This window comes from Caloenas nicobarica, chromosome 6 (assembly GCF_036013445.1).
Source record: "Caloenas nicobarica isolate bCalNic1 chromosome 6, bCalNic1.hap1, whole genome shotgun sequence".
NCBI lineage: Eukaryota > Metazoa > Chordata > Aves > Columbiformes > Columbidae > Caloenas > Caloenas nicobarica.
Genome location: NC_088250.1, coordinates 21,187,533 through 21,211,612, shown reverse-complemented (window position 1 = coordinate 21,211,612; position 24,080 = coordinate 21,187,533). Strand labels below are relative to the sequence as shown.

At 37.6% G+C, this 24,080-nt stretch overlaps 1 protein-coding gene across 1 annotated transcript in view; it reads left to right on the top strand.

The window, feature by feature from the left end:
* UBR3 (ubiquitin protein ligase E3 component n-recognin 3) overlaps positions 1 to 24,080 on the top strand; it is a 116,842-nt gene that overhangs the window by 503 nt on the left and 92,259 nt on the right. Inside the window, exons 2-6 of the mRNA XM_065637380.1 lie at positions 13,947 to 14,086; positions 14,486 to 14,644; positions 16,362 to 16,505; positions 17,079 to 17,128; positions 19,364 to 19,430. Coding sequence (XP_065493452.1) covers positions 13,947 to 14,086; positions 14,486 to 14,644; positions 16,362 to 16,505; positions 17,079 to 17,128; positions 19,364 to 19,430 — 560 coding nt within the window. The remainder of the gene's footprint in view (positions 1 to 13,946; positions 14,087 to 14,485; positions 14,645 to 16,361; positions 16,506 to 17,078; positions 17,129 to 19,363; positions 19,431 to 24,080) is intronic.

Here is a 24,080-nt window from a genome sequence, read left to right as displayed (position 1 = left end):
GTGAGCGCCGGGCGGCCTCGGCGGGGCGGGCGGGCACCTGCCGGCGGGGGCGGCCCCGGCGGGCGGCAGAGGTGTGACCGGAGCGCGGCGTTTGCCGGTGCCTCCCTGCGCGCCGGGGGCGGGGAGTGATTGCGGGCACCTGCTTCCGCCTGGGTCGCCTCTCTCGCTGGCCGCGGGTCGGGCGAGGCTCTGTGGAACGGCGGCCTGAGGAGGGGTCAGCCGTGCCTTCCCGGCCACCAGCCCCGGCGGGGGTCCGGCCAGAGGGCTTCCGTCTTTGTGGATGTGTGTGTGCGCCTTTTATTCGGGCGCTTACGCGAACCTCGCTGCCCTGGCACCGAGTGCCTGTCCAGAGGGAAGGTGCTGTGGGGGCAGTACCTCTCAGGTCCCAGCTAGCCGCCTCGGCCTAGCACAGGTAACCCTGAGGTGTGTCCAGATACTTTTGGACTTTACGTGAGCAAATATGCTAAAATGAACAGATTGGGTAAGAGGGAGCCATGTTTGTGTGTTTTCTCAGTCTGCAGTTCATCTTGCCTTCTGTTTTTTCTATTCTCAGCTTTAAATCAAGGAATTCGGTAACTCTTGGTTGGGTACAACAGGGTAGGGTTTTGAGGAAGCCAAATGTCTTTCATAGTCTGCAACTGTGCAGACCTACTGGAGATATGACTAAAGTACCTGGTCAGAAGAAGAGGAATGTGGTACCTCGTTGTACCCTCCTTTGTTCCCTTTGTATCCAATTGTAAAAGAAAAGATCAGTCAACCAGTTGCTGGGTGTAGACGATACCTAGCCAGTTAAACTTCAAATTTCACAACTGAGTGTCTTTTTGAAGCTCCCTGTGTACCTCTTTATTCAAGAGAGAGCTAAAGACTTTGCCAGAAGACAGTCTGGAGTGCTAGAGTGAGGCTTCTCTTCTGACTAGATTTCTAGAATAGTCTCTATCTTGATCGCCTTAGCCTTGGTGAGATTGCATGCTCTCATAAGAGCTGTCTCACCTCTTCCTAATAAATCTTGAGTTGTGGTGTACCTAGCAGAAAATGCTAGGAACATATAGAAATATCAAAACGTTTTCCTTGGTTCTTTTAATGTTTTTGCCATGTGCAATATGTAATTCTGCATAACTCTGCATCTTCTCTTTTGCATTTCTGCTTAGAGATTTCACTAATTCTGCTTTTTTCTGTTGTTTGAAGGTTGTCATCTTGGCTCTGACTCTTTGTGTCTGTATTCACCATTCTCCTGCTGTAGGCCTTGAGGTGGCTTCATTCTTTGTTTCTTGTTATGTTTTTCTCTCCTTTGTTTCTCTCACTGTCAGCCTTCACTATTTCTTCATTCTTCCTTTCTGATGGAACCTCTCCTTATAGGTAGACTCCCTCTAATGGAAAAAAATTTTCCTCTTTTTGTTTTAATTGATCTTCAGTGGTTTCAGGGGGCTACTCCTGAAGTGATTCTTTATTTATCAGTTCTTATTCAGCTTCTGGTGATTCTGCTTTCCTCAGTATCACCCAGGTAACAGTGACCCTTGATCTTGAGAAGTGAGGAAAAAAAAAAGTTAATGTCACTTCTTCCAGTGCTCAGTGTGGGATAGATTTAGGGCTCCTCTTAGTGGTAGGATTTTAATAGAGCACAGACAAATTGATCTACTTTAGGTAAATATTAAAATTGCTGCTGATACTGCTCTCATTCCAGAGTTTATAGTTTTCACAATTGTCTTTTCCTATTTTAAACTGTTTTATTCTTGAAGAAAGCTGATTTAATAAAGAAGAAATAAGATATGCTGTTATCTTTGCAGGGTAGACAGATGCAAACCCTGAGGGAGTAAGAATATTCTCCTCATTTCTCTGTTATATTTACCCTACTTATTACTTCTAATAGTAGAATTTGAGAGTAAGTTGTCTTGGGTGTGTGGTAGGTCCATTCAGGAGGTTTGATCATTCTAGGATAAAAATTCCATAGCACCCTTTCAGAAACAGCACTCTTGAGTTAAGCAGTAGATTTTCCGGTCCTCCTGGACATACAGGACAGTGCATCATGGTATATGAGGTGTCTGCACCCGACATAAAGTTGCTTCTGCTTATCTAAAGAATTGATGCTAAGTCAGTGCAATTAAGTGAACTAGAAACTTTGTTTGCTGTGCAAGACAAAGCAAGCTAAGCTCAAAGCTATATAAAGGAATTAATGCATGCAAACACACAGTTTTGCCTGTTGACTTGAATTGCTTCAGTGCGGCATGTTTAGATAAACTGATTTAACTTTGTGTATACAAATCAGTTGCACAATTACAGAGGTAATGTTTTACATGGTGAAGTCAGGAGGCCTTCATGGTAGATTGAGGAAACCAGAGTGTGTCTAGCCCGATATAACCTTGGCCACCACAGCCTAGGCTTCTATTAATAGCAAAGGAATCAAATGCGGAGCCTACTTACGAACTTTATCTGCCATCTGCCTGCTCAGATAAAATTTTGTGTAGATACTGTATACGAATAGCATAGTAAGAGTAGTTTGTTTCTGTTGGTCCTTGTTATCTGGTTGCCATGTTCAGAGTTTTTTGATTTGATGTATCTCAAAAAATACTTCTGATGAAGCATCATTTAACTGATCTTCTGTAGAGGAAATCTCTCCAGTTTGCCATGTGGTATATCTTCTCATTTTCTTTAGGGGAGCTAACGTAAATCTAGAGGTGGTTTAATCTGGGGCATAAGCATATGTGTGTAAATCTTTTATTACTAATAAAATCTATAATTTACTTTTTAGAGATACTTGAGTGTTAATTTTTTCATTTCTGATGCCTTTATATAGGGAAGCTGGCATATAGTGTAACAGATGGATGCTGATTTGCTTTAGGTACCTCGTGTAATTCTCATTTGTTTTAGAAAATTGATTGTCACACCCTTGAACCTTTTGATTCCCATGCAAATTTCAGTGTTTTTGATTATGAAGTTAATTGCAGTTGGGCTGATCTACTAGAATGTGACTTAGACTTAAAAAAATATCCAAGTTTGTAAATGTAGCTGCTTGTCGAAGCATTACAAACTCTAGCTGTGGCAAAGTTTAAGAGATTTTAAGATCCAGCAATATGTCAGTAGGTGAAAACAGTTTGTAGTCCTCTCCCATATGGTATCTAGCCATGGGCAAATGAAATTTTGCAGCTCCATCAGAAATAATAATGTTTTGAAGAAGGCAAAATCTTCAGTTCTAAAGCATTTATGGTAGACATATGCTCATAGTTCAGCAGGAGAGTTCATCTGTTGGAGGAAAAAAATAAACCATGCAGTTGGACAGGGGAAAATTCAGACTGGAATATTTTTTGCTTGGTAGATGATGTTGTGTTATAATGCAAGTTGATAGTTTATAAAATATAACCTTGAAGAAAGCAATATGCCATGTGGTTATAATAAGAGTATAACTAGTCAATAATCTGTTACTGATGAGTACCGTCTTGTTTCTGTGGCTCTCTTGTTCTGATTCCCCTTTAAGTCTGTAGACAATAACCTGACATACTAGAGCCTCTACACTTTGGCTATTTCATTCCCCCGTGTCGTGTTTCTGAGTGTGCCTCACTGTGTGTTGACTTATTTGTTAAATTAATCATGTGGGAAACAGATGTTTTAGTGCTGCATTACAGTACAAAGAGAATAATATCTCCATCAAGGGCTATATATCCTGAAAGGCAAAAAGCCAGGTTAAGAATTTCATTAAACAGGCTTTTGTATTGATGTTTGCTGAGTATTTGATGGTAGTTATGGCAACCAATGGCTCCACTGACATAGAGCTTTGCCTTCTCTTATGAGATATCAAAGGGTCTAAGAAATTATCAATTTCCACTTGTGACTGTGGGCCATTTTTTTATCAGTAGGCATGTGTGAAGTTAAAAAAACCTTATAAGAAATGTAACTGTCACAGATTGACGTTATATGCCATGTGTCCAAAAGCACCTTCAGGTACCTACCCTCAAGCTTTCTGCAGTCCTGTCTCTAACAATCCATACTCACCTTTCCATTTAGCTCTTTCTTAGAGCGTCCATCAGTGTAGGTTGCATGGAGATCTGGTCTGAGGTACACATTAGATGAGACTTTTTTTTTTTTTCTTTCCCCATTGTGACTCTTTTGGGGACTGATATATCTGTAAAATCTACCATGATCCCTTATGAAATGGCTGGAAAATTCTCTTTGGCTTCTTTCACTGCCAACAAGTACAAGAAGTATATTCTTAGTTTCTAGACCGCTAATTTTCTGCTGCTTTAATTTATTTAGAATTGTCTCTCTTTCTTCAGTGCATTAAAATGTTCAAACCCTATAAATATTATTGAACAGTTAAATTTAAAATTTGGATAGTAGATACCTAGTATTGATGATCTTTGCTGCTCTGTCGCCATATTCTTCTTTCCCTCCTCCTGACTCCATTCCTTATTTTATCCCTTTTCAGGGCCACTTTCTTACAGGAACTTATTTCAATAAAAATGGCCTTGCTATGCTGTTTGTGAGCTACAGAATAATAGATTCTATTTCTTTTACTATCTGTTGCTGAGTAAGAGTAAAGGACCTTTTTCCTATTCTAGATTTGAGAAAATTTTAAGAAATACAGTGACAATAAAAAGCAAGGTTGCTGTTGAGAAAGCTGTTATTAGTAGTTACTTTTGGATATGTTCTGTGCATGTTCATCAGGCAAGGTCTCTTGTGTCATCTTTGGTTGTAGCAGCTGTGATCCACTTAAGACCAGAAAAGTCAGATCTGCCTGTGGCCGGGTTTTGGGACATACAGGTAATAACTATTTTACTGGCATTAAGTAGATTATGTGGCTATTTCATGGAGTGTCTTGCAACAGCGAATCACCTATTTAGCATACACATAGCATGTTGCTGCTTTAAAAGTTGTCTGTTCCAGTGTGACTCTATCAACTGTGTTCTTTAACAGAAGATGAGAAGGTTTTAGTTCTCAAGGACCTTGGCTAGTTTTGGTAACGTAGCCTTGAGAAGGGAAGGATGTTCTTTTGGACCTTTCTTCAAGAAGCTGCTGAAACAGATGCTTTATCAGCAGGCTGAGACCCTACACATTGTCAGGGAGTTTAGCCTCTGAGCATTATGAAACTACATAAAAACGTCTTCATGTTCAGGATTGTTGGGCTGGTACCAATGGCATTCTGTAGGACCTCTGTCAACTCCATGGAGCTTCCCTGCTTTTGAAGTCCTTTGAACTGCCAAGGCCTTCTGGCAGAAGGGACTGAGAATTCTGAGCTGTACTGCCTGTTAACTTGACATGAGAGTCTGAATAAACCCATGGTCATGTACTTCTGGTGGGTGTGACTCTTCAGAACAAAAACTCCACTATCTGATCTTTCACATACAAGGTACATGAATTCATGCTGGGATTCACACTGACCACAGCATTTGAAAGAAACAGTTACTGTGCATTTATGAATAATTGATTCTCTCTGGCATTCTCCCCACCTCCCCTAGACGTAAAGCTCAATATTTTGTTTTGCTGCTTAGGATTTCACAGTAATGTTCAGTAGTTTTCACAGTGCTTCGTGTTAGGTCTTATCTCTGGAAAGCGAAAGATTTCAGATCACTGTGTGGATTACATCCATCATGACATGCGGTCAGCTCACAAACCTGCCTGTCTTGATTTCTCTTAAGAATGTCTCTAATTAGGACTACATCAGCCTCTAAATTAGTTGCTGCAATGTTTTCCAAATCGTTAACAGCCAAGTGATAATTTTGAATTACTGCTTTTAGAGCTGTGACCTGACTAGGCGCCACGTATTTTATATGTGCCTCAGGAATAATGTGCGGTTGTTTCAAAGGCACCAATAAGATACTCAAATGTATCACTATACATAACTTTAAACATTTAGAGGCCTGAAGTCTTACTGTGTTAGTCATTGAACGAACTTATAATAAATGATGGTTCTACCCCAAAGCTTTTGCTGATAGGCCCAGTCTGGTTTGAAGAACAGAATAGTACGCTGAGCTCGGAAGATACAACTGCTGTATATCTTGCCTTGCCTGAAATTGCCTTATTTATTGTATGACTTGTTTATCACTTTGTAATATACCTTAGTATCTATTCAATTTAAGAAGAACTGGTGTTTTGGATGTCTCTGGAAACATTTATATTTGGGCTAACCAGTGTTGATTTTCAGTTCCTTTGCTTTGATCCCGCCAATTTTTAAACCTCTTTTTATCCCTCTTGTGAAACTATCAGTGGTCCAGGATTCTAAGTTTGCTATGTCAAGGTGGAGTGTTATTTGTCTGTTGCGTATCTGATCTACGTGGAGCTGTGAATGGATCTGTTGGCAACAGAATAGACATGATTTTGGGTGTATGTTTGGGGAACAAATTCCTAAAGAACTTTTGTCTCTCAGATCTTTCTTAAAGACAATCAATATAGGCTGATTCAGAGTTTAGGCCGTTCTTCCTTATCACTTACAGAATATCAGGAGTTTTATATTTAAAAAAAATCCGTGAATGGTATCTGACAACTGCTGGTGATTTTAAATAATAGTATTGTAGGTGCCCTCCTCTGTAGAGGGTTCTAGTGGTAAGCTTTGAAAATAATGTGATGAATTTTCTTTATATTGAGGTAATGTGGGTAGCTGTTTAGGTATTACAATAACAAGGACTACATAATGAACCCTGCCTTCATCAGGATGCATCTCAGTTTCTGACAGCACCTGCGGTGATAATAGCTCTGGCATGAAACACATGGACCTTTCCAAGAAAACTGGAAATTACATATATATGCACCTTGTCTGTTGAAGGCCTGACCAAAGTGGTATCTTCAGCTTAAGCTGATAGCTTTTACTAAAATCCACACATCTTACTTAAATCCTGAGGAAATGAAGATTTTTACATTTGTCTAGCATTGTGCAGTTGCTTAGAACTTGTCAGATGAAGCAGTTGAGCCAAAATGTTACATGCTGTACGTTTGCCCTGCTTAAATTTTCTTGGGAAAATTTTCCTAGCCACAAAATATTTTTGTTAACTCTATTTTAGAAACTTGATTTTTTTCTTTAAATTGAAGACGTACTGTCCGTGTGCTTTAATGGAGATGATGGGATTCTGAAAGCAACTGGACGGGGAGACTGTAAGTGAACAAATGGTTTGGGATGAGTGAGAGCCAAGCAAAGATGGTTCTGATGAGGGCTCAGAACCAGACATTCTGTTTGCTGATCTGCTTGTCTCTCAGACCTATTTTTGAAGTCAGCTGGGAATTCTGCTTTGTGAATGCTATGTAACGCTAAGAGCTCTGAAAAATCAGACCTAAAAATTTTGTGATTAAGCATCTAGAACTAGAATATACATTGTCTCTTAAAATTTCTCTATCTTTAGGTCAATATTTGGGAAAAATAAAACAGATTATACCTTTGAAAGGTGACTCAGTACTGTGAAATAATTTTGAATGTAAATGTTTTTCTTGTGGGCTTTTTAATGATAACCTTCATGAAGATTGCTTTTTAGAGGTGAGTTTGAAGAGTATTCTTGTCAATGCTTTTGCAGGACGGTTCAGTACAGTGAAGTACTAAATTAACTGCTCCTTTAAGAAGTACTGTTCCTTTCCTCAACTCAAAAGGCTGCAGTTCCTGTTGCACAAAATAGTTTGAGATTGTATTCACACATGCAAATGCAGAATTAAGATAATTTTAATAATCTTAATATTGCCCTTAACAGTGTAACTGAGGCCACTTTAACTTAAAAGGGCTTCACTTTGCAGTCACTGCTGTTTGACAAAGATGCACCAAAGAGAATGGGTATTATATTTGTAAGTTAGCTAGCTCTGTGTGTGTTATCATACAAATATATTTTAAATTGTGTGTAAAGTGAGGCTTTTTGATCAAACTAGGCTAATGGAAACTATACTTAGATGCAATTACAGTGCAGTAATTACATCCCAGAGCATCCACCCTTTTTATAAAGGCAATATTTTTGCCGCAGAAGATTGTGTTGCTCCTTTGAATTGCTCTATTGTCTATCAAAATGCTCAAATTCAAAAACTCTCTAGGTCAATTCAAACATAGACTCAGCTTCAGCTCTCCTCGGAAGTTCCTTCCTTAACATTCTCACTGTATTTCTAAGGTCTTACAGTTAAAATTGCCAAATCTACTCTTTCTGATCGATGGTGGGTACTTGTATACTAATGAAGCTCATTGTAGTTTTATGTACTGTACAAGATGTTTATGTCTGAGGACTAACAGGGAATGATAGAAGCGCTCTTCTGCAGAGCTTCTTTGTCTGCTTTTCTTTGAACTGGAGAGCTGGCTTTACTGGAGGGCGCTCAGTGTAGCACTGAGCACCAGTGGAGCTTCTGGTGACTCACTGCCTCTCTTCCTGCTGTTCTGCAAGGATTGGAATAACTTCTAGGAGTCAAATCTGTGATTTCTAGCCTCCTAGCCTGGCCAAACAACTTTGTCATGAAGGCTTAGAGCCTGGAAAGATGTCCTTTAAAGGTCTTCTGGGGTTTTTCTTCTTGAGAAGCCGTTAATTCTTCTTCCATGTTTCATTATTTTCCTTTTTTGACTCTAGTGTCTCTACTTTGGAGCTTTCCTGGTTGGAAGGGTTAGACTGACATCCTTCCAGTTGGCTTTGCTTCTTGTCACAGTCCCTAATAGCAGAAATGCAGGTAGTAAGTTTTGTCTCTGAACTCCTCTGTGGCTTGCAGCTTTCTTACAGAGCAGAAGAGCTGTTGTTCCTCAGACCTTGAAGTCAGTACCACATTGATTCACTTTTGAAAGCCTGTTTAGCAGGCAAAAGGAATGTAACTATTGAAATTTAATTACTAGGGTGTGTGGAGGAAACACACAAAAGTTAATTTTCAGAGGAACAGTTAATTTCTCTGCGTTTCTTCAGAGTTACCATTGTGTTTGTTGCTGTTTAGGGACAGTGGATTTACATAAAACAGGGCTACAGGATATCAAAGTCCTTTTTCATCAAGATGATTTTCTAATCCTAATCATGCAAGTTATATTTTGTTCTGAGTTAATATTTGTTTTAATGTGAACTGCAAAAGTAGGAAAAAAACATTTAAACACTCTCTACCAGTACATAAAGAATGAAAAATCAGTTCACAAGAACTGAGACACAACTGTAGTGCTCAAAAAGTGTTTTGCATTTCTCATCTATTTTGTCAATTCAGTGTACATAAGAATAGTATTTGTGTGTTAGTTTTACAGTGGGACACAATGCATACTCTTTTTAAAGTATGTGTTGAATTCTTATTTACAAAACTTACTCATTTTGTTTGAATACTTTATGAAACATTAGATGACATTGTCAGTCATATGGCATACTGTATGAAATATATGTAATGTCTTAAATAAAAGCTCAGTTTAGATGTGACTTATTGCTACTGAATTGAAGAGTCAAGTAGAGGTTTCCTTTCTTTGCTTAGGAATTGGTTGTATTTTTCATTTGGGTCCTGTCAGTTGTGTCCCAGGTTCTTGTCCCTAAAAGCTTTCGGAGTCAGGTACTTGTAGTGCTGTAAGACTTGTGAAAATGGGATGCCTTCTTTTGACAGCTTTATGATCAGTTTTAGAACAAATTACTTTTAAACATGGAGAGGCAGGGGACAAAATAGCACAAGAAAAGTGAAGGTAAAAATAGTCCCTCTGTTTATACATGAACTTATGTCAAGTTTCTGGAATGCAACTGAAACTTGAGGCGCTGTGTGATGTAGTGGAAGGAGGGCTGAGCAAATGTTCAAAAGCCGTAAAGGTGTGGTCTGGCTGGTATTGGAGGCATTTATCAGCTGCTGTAATAACTGAGGAAGTTTAAAAATTCTCCTTTGAAGTGGAGGAATTGCCTTCCTAGTGAGCCTTGTATCCACCCGGTGTGCTGGTTGGACAGGACAGCATTCTCCTTCATTGTTGGGTTTTTGGTTTTCTGTTCTCTGTATCTCGCTCCTTGTCAGGTGAACAAGGAAAGGGATGATGGCAGGATGATTCAGGGATTTCAGTGCGATTTCCAAGGAGGCAGACCTGTGAGTGCTGGTGGATTTAAGCTGGCCCAATGAAATTATCTTTTCTTTTTTTTTTTTTTTCCTTAAAGTAGATAATTTATGCTAGCTTAGCTTCTGAGCTGGTTTAACACAGGATCAATCAAGTACCAGTGCTGGAATAAATAAGAGGGCTGAAGACAGAATTGTGGCAGGACTGACCTAGTTCAATTTACGCCGTTGTGAAACTGTCGCCTAAAGGAACGGAGTTATTTTACCTGAAGCCACTTCTAAAATACATTTTGGAGATCAATTCACAGTAGAATTATTAAAGACAGAAGTAGTAGAAGAGAATGGAATGAATCTGCAAAGTCTAAAGTGAAGGTTGCTCAGATGTTAATGCTGCTTGTGTTAATATGTGGTGTTCCTTATTCATGTAGATGTCAACAATGTTGTTCTACCTCTTACAAACAGGATATCAATGCAGCATAAGAAATTTCAGGAATTATATTTTAAGTCATGTGGACAAGATTGCTTGTTAAAGCTCTGTTTTTATTTAATTGCAAGGTACTGTGTTATTTTCTCCTTTTGCAAAAATTAGCTTTGTCTTTTTGTGAAAAAGTAATTTGAAAGGTAGTAAACTGCACAGAAAACAAAATTCAGAATATACTTTTGAATCGGAGAAAATAATAAGGAAAAAAAGATGATGATTTTTTGTCTCCTTGTAGACCTGTATTTTAGCACGTGTGTTCGACCTTCAGTGAGATCTCTGACTAGTGAATTGACACTCTCACTGAAATACTCCTATCCTTAAAGCTCATTGCATAATAGTGAAAATATTTACCAGGAAGACTGTATAGCACAAGAAATATGAAGTACTAAAGATTAAACAGGAACTACAGGCTTGTTGGAAAAAAGTATTTTGCAATAGTGAAATCATGTAATAAAGCTTAGATCAAGGTGATGTGTCAGTTATCTAGTCAGTCTTCCTCTCTGTAGTTATTTTTATTTCTGAGCTTGTTCAGAAAAAAAAAAATTCTTATCTAGACTCCATCCACCTTTCACAAGGTGCTGTTAGAGACTTCTGCCTGCTCAAAGTGGTAGATTTCTGTGGCTTGATGTTGCCAGGAGAGATTTGGAAAATGCTCCTTTTTGTTGCACATTAATGTTGCCTATTCTAATAGTCTCAGAAGCATTTTGAAATGTATGTTTATGTAGACAGACAATTCTTTAACTGATGCTGTGGTGAGGAAGCTCTTTCAGAAGTACAAGGAACTGTTTATGGAATAACTTTGTTTGCCGTTTGTCCAATGACTGTGTAACTCGTTGAAGAAGTTTGTCACAGGTCTCTGCCTGTATAAGAAGTTTCAACTTCCTTGGCACAGCTTGGGGTTCTGGCTCTTCTTTAGTTAAAACAGCTGCTGTTTTAACTCTGAAGGTCTTCAAGTCATCGTCAGGTATTTGGGTCAGTATTTGTAGAAGAACTGTATAGGACTCTTTAACAGCAATAGAGCTTTGAGTAGAACAGCATATTGGTATTTCATGGTTGTGGAATGAGCACACAGTGGCAGGTCTGTTTGCTGTAGTTCAGCATAAAACAGAGTCTCATGGGTGAAGATTACAAAATTGAGTTCAGTAAGATTTCTTCAGCCTGATTTATCAATAATACAATCTGAGCATTGGCATTCTGGATTGTTGTGGCTTAGATTAATACTTGCCCTTGAAATTCAGTATGGCCAATAGCTTGTCCATTGGCAAGTCATGTCCATAAGAACATATTCTGGGATCCTTACCATGTACACATTTCTAGCTGTTAGTTAAGAACAGCTACGATAGTATATTGATTTTGGGCAATACTTCAATACCGCAGCCTTTGAACCATAAATACAGAATATGGCTCATCTTGTAAAACTATACTGGCATTCCTTCTTTAAGGATATGGGACTGGTATCTAGAAATTGTTCCCTGTTTGGAACTTCTGTAATTTGCGCATGTGACAGTGAAAGGACGTTTCCTTACAGTGATTTGAATTTGGGTTCTCCCTTGATCTTCCAGAACCTATATTAGTATACCAATAATAGCAGTCTTTGTAAGTCAATAGTGCATTCGTGGGAATCTCAAGAGAAGGCGTGATTCATAACCTTCAGCTACAGGATGTGTTGCATTTGGGATAATGAATCCATAGGCTGTTTCACAAGTGGAATGCTGGCATAGGCTTGGGGAGCAGAGCTTTTTATTTTCTGCAGAAGGAAGCTTTGCGCTTAGCAGAAGTGTGGATTTAAAATGACTTTATGTATGAGTTTTGTTACGGTGGCTCCCTTAGCTTGCGATCGTAACGAGTGAAAATGTCTTCTGGCTGAATGCAAAATATATGGAGGGGGCCAGTACAAGATTTTAAAACACATTGCACAGTAATTCTTTCCTTGTGTGCCTTTGAAGTCTTTATTCGCTTTTGATCTCTTCTTATAAGGATAGTGGTGAAAGGGAAACCAAATACCTTTAAGATAATAATTGAGGTACCATATTGCAGCATGGATCAATTTAGGTTTGTGATTTATGGCAGTTCAGGCTTCTGTATGTGGATGAGACAGAAGTGAGTGACTTAACTTCTGTGAATGTCATTTGCAAAAGTGAATGGCCAAAGTGAAACCCATCTGTTTGTGCATCGATGAACAGAAAGTTGTTGGTCATCACTGATGTCCTTCTGTCAGGCACTTCTTTTGTCCCAGAGATGGACAGGCTATATATACAAAGTGCAGATCATCCAGCTAGTACTGTCCTTGCTTACCTTTTCTTAATAAAAAAAGTGTCATCTCTGTGTAAGAGCAAGAGTCTTCAGTCTTGTGAAGATGCTAACCATTCTGGTGAAGATGCCATCTTAATTGCTGCACTCGTGTCCTCCTTTTTTTTTTTTTTTTTTTGTCCCAAATTTAGATACTTGCTTTGTGGCTTTCTTTTATTTCCTTCTTCTCTTGAAGTTGGTACTTTAATGGTCCTCAAAGAAGAAAGAGGTATCTTGTAGAAAGTAGTAGGCTGCTTCTGGAAAACACGGCATTGCAAGTATAGTGAAGACATGAATAACTTTAGAAAACAATTTTTGTATTCAAACAAAGCTGAATCCAATTCTGAATATTTATGTTGAAGAATTACTGGTAAAATCTAGTGAATCTTTCCAGTAGTTTACTCTCGTGTGATGTGTTTTTAGACTCTTTCTTCCTTGTTAGCTGCTTTTTTGACATGGGTAAATAAGTCTTTGATGTTGGTAAATGTCCTTTCTAAAAATAGATTTGGAGCAGAAAAGTGTTCTGTGGCTCTTGAGTCAGACTCTTGTTAAATCAGTGGGAAATAATTCTGTTTGCTCTATTGGGGTTTGGCTCAACCTTGTGTCATTGTGCCTTAGCCAAGCCTCAATTACTACCATACAGGACTTCTCCAAAGAAGAAATGTTTTCTTTTAAATTGAAACAATTTGCACAATTTTCGCAGGGTGTTTCTGCCATGCTTTGATAAGTAAATCTTAGTTGCTATATGTTTGAAATAAATACTGATACTGCAGACTCTTACGCTTTTGGAAGTTGTTTTTATTAATGTCAAAAGACATTTTAAAACTCACTATCTGGATGAGAACTTGAAGAATCAGGTCAGCCCCTATTTCACAGAAAGGAGGGGAACTGTTTTAGTGACATATTTTCAATTAGACTGTTTAGAAACTGGGAGGTATGTCTTAATAAAGAAAAACTCAGTGTTCGTCTAATCGTTCAATGGAAGATGCTTCTAACATATATGGGAAGAAACTGGGATGTTAGACATGTGAACTTTGAGAAGGGAAAAATAATTGGGAACTGCATAATTTGCTGGACTCAGAAACAAAATGGGTTTGAACATATTGGAAATTCAGAGTAGCGTTTTCTTACCACCTTTAAAAGTATGTAAGTCCCTGAAAAATGGAAAAAGTAGTGGTTTTTTTAGTGTATGTTAACTTTGCTGAGCTGTGCTTGGCTAACATTTTTCTCATCTATTTTATAGGTTTTGTAAAAGACATCGGATTAAATCAAATTCAAATGTTCCATGTGTCCCGAAAGACTTGTTGATGATGTCAGAATTAGTTCTTCCGCAGTTCATCTTTAGTCTTATTCAGCACTTAAGAGAGGGATATAATGAGCCTGGTATGTTTTAAATTTGCATGTGTCTAGCATATCTTACCATGCAGCTATCTCTTGCTTTGCAGTCTGTGAAGACACAGTATATGAATACATCAATGCTATCTATAGTTCATATAATTTAATTTTCTTCACCTTTTCCTAAACCAAGTTACTGTCTGGCTAGGCAATTTGATTTTGTTTTCTGCTGAAGAGCTGCTTAAAGTGTTTTAAGGGTTAAGGACTACCTAGCATTGTGTTTAGCTCTTCCAGGAAATGAAATCAGGATTAATTTGAAACTTGTACATGTGAACTTTAGCGCATTATGAATATATATAAATTAATTTCTTTTGTGGTAGTCATTGTGAGGGTCTTGGCCAAATTACGTTACATTTACACTTAAAGTTCTTGTTATGTGGTTTTCAGCTCTTGATCTGCCATCAGAGAAAGACCTTCATAAAATCCTCCAGGTTTTGGAACCTCATGTTTCCTTTCTAGAGGACTTGACCAAAATGGGAGGAGCAATGCGATCAGTTCTGACCCAGGTTTTGACTAGCCAACAGTTCTACAAAGATCTTAGCTCTGGTATGTTTGTGTTATTTCTAATAATTAAATTTTCAAATTATAAACAATTTAAGGGCCTAAGTTATGTTTATCACTTCCGTTTCTGCATATTTTTATTTGACTTCTCAAAACCCAGAAGAATGCATGTAAAAACTTTTTTTTTTTTTTTCCATTTTTCTTGTTGATAGAAAGGGTGTGGGCTTCAGGAATGATCCGAAACCTTTGTTATTAAGACCTGTAAGAACAAACCTCTTATCTTCTGTGTCCCAGATAACCGTATAAAGATATATAATTTCAAAAGAGTTTTCTATAATAAATCCATTCTCTTTAAAGTGAACACAGCAGCTTAATACTTCCAAATGAGGCATATCAAGCTTATTAAAAGTGGAATATGTCTAACTTATTTTGGGATCTGCTCTCACAGAGGTTACTGGAGATGACCTGAATGGCAAAAGGCCATTGTCTGTCCTGCACTTCCATGCAAAGCCTTTTTTTTTTTTTTTTTCTTACAAACAGCCTCCCCCAATTATTTCTTCCATCCTGCACCAAAGCACAGTGAATCTGGAAATGCTGAACAGTCACTATTAACTGCAAACCACCTAGCATAAATTAACTCCATCTTATTTTCTTGTGATTAGAAGGTGTCTTTTTATGAGTCCTTTGCATACTTCCTTTGCATAGGTATGGAACAAATAATAATTACTGTGGATTTAAGTTGCTGTAACTTGTTTGGGCAGCAACTAGTTGAAGAACAGGAAATCTCCAAATCTTTATTTGAAAGGAGAAACACTTGGGAAAGCAAAGCTGCCTCAGAGACAGTTGTCTTCATTCTGTTTCCTTCCTCTTTTTCTCTCTAATAATATTTGAACATGAGAAATTTAGTGATTTCTCCCCATATGTGATGGATTTCCTGAGTTATAAAAATAGAGGGGGAATGGGAAGTGAGGCTTTCTTATTTGGACTCTTGTAATAAAATATACTTGTGTCTGAGTAGGTAGAGTTTCTGAGTAGGTAAAGCAAAGAAGGATTTTAGAGCAAAACCTGCCATTCTGACTTTGAATGCAAAAAATGCACAGCTGAAAAGACGCTGTCATCTTTTTTCATGTTTTCTTTTCCTTAAGCACTTAACAAAATTTGCTCCTCTAAAGTTTATGTTTTCCTATATAACAAGTGTGTTGGGTTTCCTTTAGTCCATTTCTTTGTGGGTAATTTTATATCCTGTGCATGCAGTGTGACTTTGCTTCATCAAACAGTTGAAATGATGATATATTTATGAGTAGTCTCCATTAATTGCAGCTGTCAAAACTTGAACTTCGAAAAAAAAATTCCAAATATTAGAATTTATATGTGGTGTATTACCACTACTGGTTTTTTGTTGGTTAATTTTTTCCCTTTGCAAATTGTAGGTCCCTGTCCTTTCTGCCTAGAACCAACTGGTTTGAAATATCAAAACAAATCCTTTTTTTTTTTGCTGTAGTGCTGATGGTGGTAGCGCTGATAAAATATAGATTGAGTACAGCTTTTAGATGAAAAGAGTGGTGGAGGGGAAAAACCGAGACTGTTTCAAGTCTTTTGAATTTCATTTAATCAGTTGGAAAAACTTTTTAGCTTCTACATCTCATAATTGTACAGCTTATTAAAACATTGTGGACCATTTTTTAGATTGCTTGTATAGAATATGACGTCTATGAACCGAATAGCTGTTGTACTTTAATGTTGTTTTCTGTATGTATTCAAGGTGTTGGAGAGAATGCATGTGCAAAGAAAAGTCATGAAAAGTACCTCATTGCTTTGAAAGGCTCTGGACTGGCATTTCCTGAGGATAAAATTGCATGTGGTGTGCAGGAAGAAGGAGCTGGAACTAGCACATTAGCAGGTCAAGGTTTGTGTAGAATAAACAATTATTTTAGTATATTTTTTGAAAAAAGAAATCTTAATGGAAGATAAGAGATTACCTGTAATTTAGGGCACCACCAAGTTACAGGACTCATTTTAATCCTATGAACAAAGCTAAACATATTGACTTTTTGTTGCTAATAGACTAAGCATCATTTTCCAGTCATAGCGTTAGTGGAATTTGAGTAGGCAAGATGAAATTGCTCGTAGTGGAATTTTGTCACTGCACCTAAGTTAAGCCACCTATTTTTACAAATGTGCTGTGGATTTTTTTTGTGCCGCTGAAGGCTGTCAAGAGGGTTTTTTTTTTTTTCAATTTCGGAAAGAACATGTCTCTGTTAAATCAGTACATTGAAGTTCTGCAATGGAACATACTTGCAAATCCCTAATTTTGTATTGCTTGGAAATCTGTCTTCAAATTCTCAGTCCACTGCTGTGTATCTCTTAAAGAAAGTTAATGTAGTATTTCATTTCATAGTGGCTCATTAAATATCATAAAATACTGTCTTTTCAGTATAAGACTGATGAAAGGAATCTCTGAATTTTTTTATTTCAAAAGGTTTAGCAGGTGCTACGGCAACATCAGGACAAGGGGATTCTTCAGATGAGGTGAGACTTTTGAAAGACTATCATGAACTGCAGTGGAATATTAAATGGAGAAAATGCTTGCAGACAAATCCCATAAACCTTAACCCTTAATCTACCACATATTATCTCCATTTTAATAATTAGAAATAATGCAGATACAAAGGAATAGATCTCATGCCTTTGATTTATTAAGGACCTTTTGAAAAATCCTTATTTTTGCTAATTCTATTTCAGTTTATGTATGTAATGTAGAAGAACCTTGTGTAGGTAGTTCAAAAGTTACTGACGAGTACATTTGACTTGATTAAAACAAAGTTAAAGCATGTGATGCTGTGAATGGTGTTAGCAGTTTTTGGCACTTGAGAATCCAGCTGAACTGGTGATAGTGGCAGTGAGAATTTCTCTGTAGATAAATTCCCATATGTAGACTTGACCTTAGTTACCAAACCCATTGAGTGGGAGTAAAAAGGAGGGAATCTCCTTTTAGATTGAGTTTTAATAAATAACTTTCCTCATTAAATTCCACTTAAATTCTGATAGAGTTACTTTACCAATTTATTATCATTTTTTGTCCCCTACTGTTTAAAACCTACTTTCAACTAGTAAGCCTTAGTAGCCATTCTGGTAGGGTAGTGTAACAAACTTTAATGTAAAGTATAATTTTAATAGGATTTTTGCTTACATTGGATTCTTTGCGAACAAGTATTAAAGTAAAAACAATTGTTTGTGTCGAGCCAAAACAGTTGTATGACATGTTTGCCTCTGTCACGAGCACAACAGCATCTGTTACGCTTTCAGCAGGGCTATTTATAATTTGGCATCTTTCAAAGTTTTGCTTGTTGTTTTTTCACCATGACTTGACAAACAAACAGACAAAAAACAAACAACTGTGAAAGACTGCTGACAGTATCACCTTTAAGGCCCATGAAAGAAGGAGGCAATTCAAGTTAATGCTAATAACCTCAAGTGGTGGCTCAGAATGCTGCTTTCTGTTTTACCAACAAGTAATAAGAAGAGGGGATTAAACTGAAGTTGCTAAGAGTCTGAAGAGAGATTGGATATTGCTGATATTTCTTTGGGGAAAGAACTCCAAAGTCCAAGAGGGAGGTAGACACACAGAGGTGTTTTAAGGAGAATGAATTTTTTTTTACCAGGAAAAGAGATTTTTTTTTTTTTTCAATGAAAATATATTTTGTGAATAAAAAAATGAGGAATTACAGCAACTGTATTATAACTTGCTAGTTGAAGATATCTGTTTTCTAGAGAGATTTTTCTTTCTGATTTCCAGGATATAACTATACATGTAGGTATTTTATTATGTTGCTGCAGATGTGATTTTTCTAAATTGAAATTCTGCATATACTCACATACCTAGAATCAATTTTAAGATGTTAATTACGTTATCAAGGTACATTGTAAAAAATATGTATTTAGGAATTTGAAATATGTGTTTAGGAATTTTTTAAAAAGAATGAGGAAATAACCTGGAAAAAACAATAAGCACTAAAAATTTAAATTTTTTAGTATATATTTTCACTTCTGAATTTTCCTTTCATATCTTTAATAAAATCACATTGCTACAGTATGGGATGCAGTTAAAAATTATTTTTAAAGTTTCTTGATTTTTGTTTTTAATCAAAAAAGGCCTCAATTAGTGGCATCTCCAAAGAAAGTTAATTTTTTATTTTATAATATTTTTCTTAATAATGGTGTGCTTGGCAAATATGAATTGCTGAAAAGAAAGTCCAGTCCTTTAACCCAAAAGCCAAAACAGAACAGTGCAGGTGGAAGGCTGAAATGCTTATTAGAAAAATGATATTACTAGAGAAATGTTGGCTGATATTTTTTTTAGGAAACAAAAAAACCCAAACCCTGTAGATGAACACTGTAAAACCTTGAATCTGCAACAGTTAGAAATTTTGTAGTGTTAAACATTTTTGTAGCAATCAGTTTCAGAACTCAAAGCAGGTAACCTGACCAATTAATTAAATCGACAGAGATGTCTGAACTTGCAGATTATAATGTTGCCCGTAGGGGAAAAAAGGCAATTTAAAAAAACTGTGGTTTTTCTAATGAGTTGAGCGGAGTCCATGGTTCTTGTAAACAGCAAAAGTATTTTTCTGGTAAGAGAGAATCCTCATGGCTTTTCTGTTTTAGCTTGATAGTTAAACCAGAATTTTGAGAGCATACAGTCTCTTGGCAATAAAATTCTAAATATGCGATTATCAATTTTTTTAAACTCTTCCCCTACCCCAGGAGGACCAGGATGGTAGCCAAGGTGTGGGCAAGCGCAAGAGGGTGAAACTAAGCAGCACCACCAAAGGTATTTATAAAGTACTGATCTCAGTTTATCATATTTGCTTTATGTCTATCTTAAAAATTATCTAGGGATATTAATTCACTTCCCAAGCACTGTAGTGCTGCATGTGACAGGTAATAAACATAGTAAAGTCTAAAAAAGAATAGCAAGTGGAGCTGCGGTAATTGGCAACTTTGATTTCCCTTGAGTACCACTGTCTGGGACTCTGTTTGACCAGTCATTTTGTCACCTTCATGTTGTAAGTTGACCTCTAAAAATTCGTTCAGTTTCCACTGTGTGGCTGACAAGGTTACAATACAGCTTGGCAAACAAGTTTTTGATGTATTTGTTCTTAACAATTTTTTTTTCATCAGTCCTCTGTGCAATTTCTAGTCCAACATAAGCAGCACTCACATTGAATTAAAACTTTCACTGATCTCAAAAATGACCATAGACTAGAGACAAGGTAGCCCTATCCTCTGCTTGTCCTTGATGTGGTTTTGTGCAAAAAATTGTTTAAATAATGATTTTTTTAAACTCTTGCTATTAAAGAACACTTTTCTTTTGTTGTGAGTATGAGGATACTGACATAGGAAGCACAAAGAAATTGCAAGCCCTGAGAAAAGAACATTTGGGTGAAAAAAATGTGGTGAAATTTGGAATAAAATTTCTGGAACGGCTTTGGAATGAAGGTTTGGAACTTGAATTTGCAATGCAAGGGTTCATGAAGTCATTAAAAAGGGTATGAAGGTGTAGTGAGGCGTATGGGAACGTGAGATTGTAGTGGTTTCAGACTGAAGGAAAAAGATTGGGAAGCTGCAAAAGCAGAGCGCTGAATGTTTTGGCAGTGGTAGTGTTAAGAGGTGATCTTAGAAGTGGTGTGTGAAAGATTGTGGCAGAGAATAATAATGTGGAAGAAGTGGTAGTTTTGGAGAAATGCAGGACACTTACAGACATCTGAGGAAAGCTCTCTAACTTGAATTTTAGAGGCTATTAGCTTGTCTAAAAGATAAGTTAGAGCCAGGTAATGCAAGAAAAAAGATCTGGTTTTCAGATGCATAATAACTGATTATGAGAAATAGGCAGGGAAGAAACTCAGGTTGAGAAGCTGTCAGATCTGAAAACCAATGGCAGCAGTGGCATTTCAGGAAAAGTGATACTTTAATTCAACATTTCATCTCCCCCCAGGATTGCAGTCTTCCCCCTCTGAGGCATCCCAGCATGGACTGTGCTCATGATGTTGATAGCTCCTAATATCAGCCCCAGAGGAGGGAGTCTGCCAATGGGGGAAGGGTAAGTATCTGTTTTTATGAAATATTGAATAGTTTTCTGAAGTTTTCAGTATTCATATTTTATGTCCAATAGGGTATAAAATAAGAGTATGAAAAGAAAATTTTAGAAAACTGAGTATTGAATAAAAACAGATTTACCTTTTCCGTATAAGCAGACTCCCTGGGCCCATCCTAGGTTTTTAGTGGTACTATCTTCATAGAGAGTTATTTATATACTGGGGATATCTTGGAATACCAAGACTCATATTCCAGAGAGATGATGTTGTGGTTTAACCTGGCAGGCAGCCAAATGCCACACAGCCACTCACTCACTCACCTGCCGCAGTGGGATGGGGGAGAGAGCAAGAAAAAAAAAGTGAAACTCGTGGGTTAAGATAAAGCCAGTTTAATAGGACAGAAAGGGAAATTAACTACTTAGCAACAACTAAAACATCAGTGTATTATCAATGTTATTCTCATACTAAATCCAAAACACAGCACTGTACCAGGTACTGGTAAGAAAATTTACTCTTTCCCAGCCAAAATCAAGACAGAATCCACCCCTTGTTCTATACAATTTACATCATGTCCAGGCCCTATGCTTTCCAATACATTCCATTTAGTCACTGCCACTTTTCCTGTCTTTTGATACATGCAAACAGATAAAATTCCCTTAGTCTATGGGCTATTGCTCTAAAATGTCTGTTGAGTTCATTTAGTCTGTGACTTTGGGCTCTGCTGTAACCATCCTTCAGGGCAGGAGAGGTGGTGTGTGGTGTTGGATTGTTGTATGCAGAAGCCGGTTACAGTTACATCACTGCTGCACTTGTCTGGTTCTGCCATCACTGTACTTGGTTCAATTTCGTCGAAGTTCATTCTTTGTTAATCTGGGTGATCTTACTATAGTCCCATTGATATGGCATATATAAACCATAGTAGTGATGACATACAGTATCACTTAGCAATTAACTTCATACAGTTTAAGTCATTGGCTGTTCTCATCCAAAATCAAGTCCCTTTGAGGTACACAGTGAACTTCCCTGTCTTTTCACGTCACTCACCAAGTGCACCCAGGTCCCTGAGCAAAAGGAATCCCACAGATGGGTTTACCTTTGCCTGAGGCAAGAGTAACACAGACTATCTTCTCCAGTGACTTTATCCCCTTCTACAGCACATAAAAGTTTTGATTGGGCAGGGCCACCTCTTTTGACAGATCCCCTAGTGTTGACTAACCAGGTGGCCTTTGCTAAGTGTGTATGCCAATGTTTGAATGTCCCATCACCCAATGCTCTCACTGTAGTCTTTAATAGTCCATTGTGGTGGTTGATTTTCCTGGAGGATGGTGCATTGTAAGAGATGCAATATACCCACTCAATGCCATGCTCTTTGGCCCAGGTGTCTATGAGGTTGTTTTGGAAGTGAGTCCCATTCTCTGACTCAATTATTTCTGGGATGCCACGTCGCCCTGAGACTTGCTTTTCAAGGCCCAGGATAATGTACTGGGTGGTGGTGTGTGGCATAGGATATGTTTCCAGCCATCCGGTGGTTTTATGTTGAGGTTCACTGATACAGACATGGGACTGAGTATTGAGAGAATTTTAATTTTTACTCTGTTTCAAAACGTGCATCCATCTGAAATAGCTGATGCTTAAGACAATTTTAAACCCACAGGCACTGTGGTGTTTTTTTTTTAATTTGTTCAAAGAAATTGAAAATCATGTGGTGCTTTTCAGAAAAGTGGGAACATTGTCCCAGTCCTAGTGTTCTTGACAAATTTTCCAAGTTGGGTAAGAGCATTCTGCCTACTTAAATTCTGTAGCAGGTAAAAGTGGATATATATTCTTCCATCCCTGCCTGAAACTGCTGTATCAAGAAGTTGATACACACTGTTCAGCTGTGATATATGTCAGAAAAAGCTGCACATCAGTAACAGATAAGGTGCTGTGTCACTCGTCTTCATGCCTGTGTTCTCGCTCAGGAGCATTTGGTGCGCACCTAAAGCTGTGCTCTCTGTCCTGTGGACAGAGGATTTCTCTGCATGGCTACTAAGCTTTTGTGGGCAGTAAAATCGCATACATAATTTATTAACAAGAGATGGAGGAGAGAACATAAATGTTCATCATATGTTTGCTTCAGTAGGTGATGTGTAATGCTTTACGAGAGATTTTACTATTAAGATATGTTTCATGACTGTGTGGAGGTGATTTTTTATTTCAATACTTGTAGGATATTTTGAATAGAACATATTCTTGTCTTTGTATGGCTTGTTAGAGTCTTGAGGAGATTCCTAAAATTCAACTTATTTCTCGTGATCTTTTGCAATTCCTGAGTTGTTTTGGGCCGATTGGTCACTCGACTGGGGAACTCTGACCTTTGGTAATGGTGGTAAATGGAGGGAATTCCTGCTTAAGATAGGCACAAAGCTATCCAGTGCAGTCCCTAAAGCTGTCATACTTCAGCGAAGAGGCGAGTCTTCAAGGCCAGATGATGTTCAGCTTAAGTGTTTTTGAATCTATACTGGTGAGAGCACTTCATACAGTTGCATTGAAATATGGGATTTTGTTTGGGGGATTATATCCTCAGGTCCAGTTGATTTCTAGGTATAAAGGAGCATTATTATTTTCTTTAGTCCTTCTATGTTATGGGAGTGAACAATGCCTTTTGTAGTTTTAAATCATAAATAGTCTCTTGAAGAATGATGATAAGGAGTCTTTATATTTTAGTATTTTTAAAAAATGGAATTAATATGATTTATGCTCTGCCAAGCCATAGCTTCATGAACAGTTTGTTCTAGGAGAGGTCAATTTGTGCAGCTTTGCAATTGGGAAACTGATCTGCTTGAAAATGCACCTGACAGAACGGAAAGGTGACTTGATTCCTACGTGGGTACCCCACAGGGATGTACTCTCAGCATGAGTAAAGGGGGCAGAGTGAATGGCCAGGAGTTGAATGGGGAAAGATGACACTGTCTCTTCGGGTACCATCAGGAGCTACTGCCTGATTATCTGATTATGGTAATTTTTATATTAAGAAAACCCAACCAACCCACCCAAAACTTTGTGGTTGGTCAATCAGTACATATATTGTTTTAAAAATAGAATAACCGATACATTATTGGTCCTATTTAGCTTGTCTAGAGCTTTGTAAACAGAACATAAGTGTTATTAGGTGATAGAACTCATCACGTAATCATAAATTGTATTTTGTTGGTTTGCTGTTTTAACTTAAGCTAAGTAGTAGTTTGTGTTAACAGTTTCCCTTGATTAAATGGCTGTGTAAATACTGTGCAAATTGCTGTGATTCATTATAATCAGGGAGCTATTACAGTAAGGTGATACGATTCAATGCAATCATTGAATACTGGACTATGTGTGGTAGAATCATACTGAAAACTTTTGTTGAC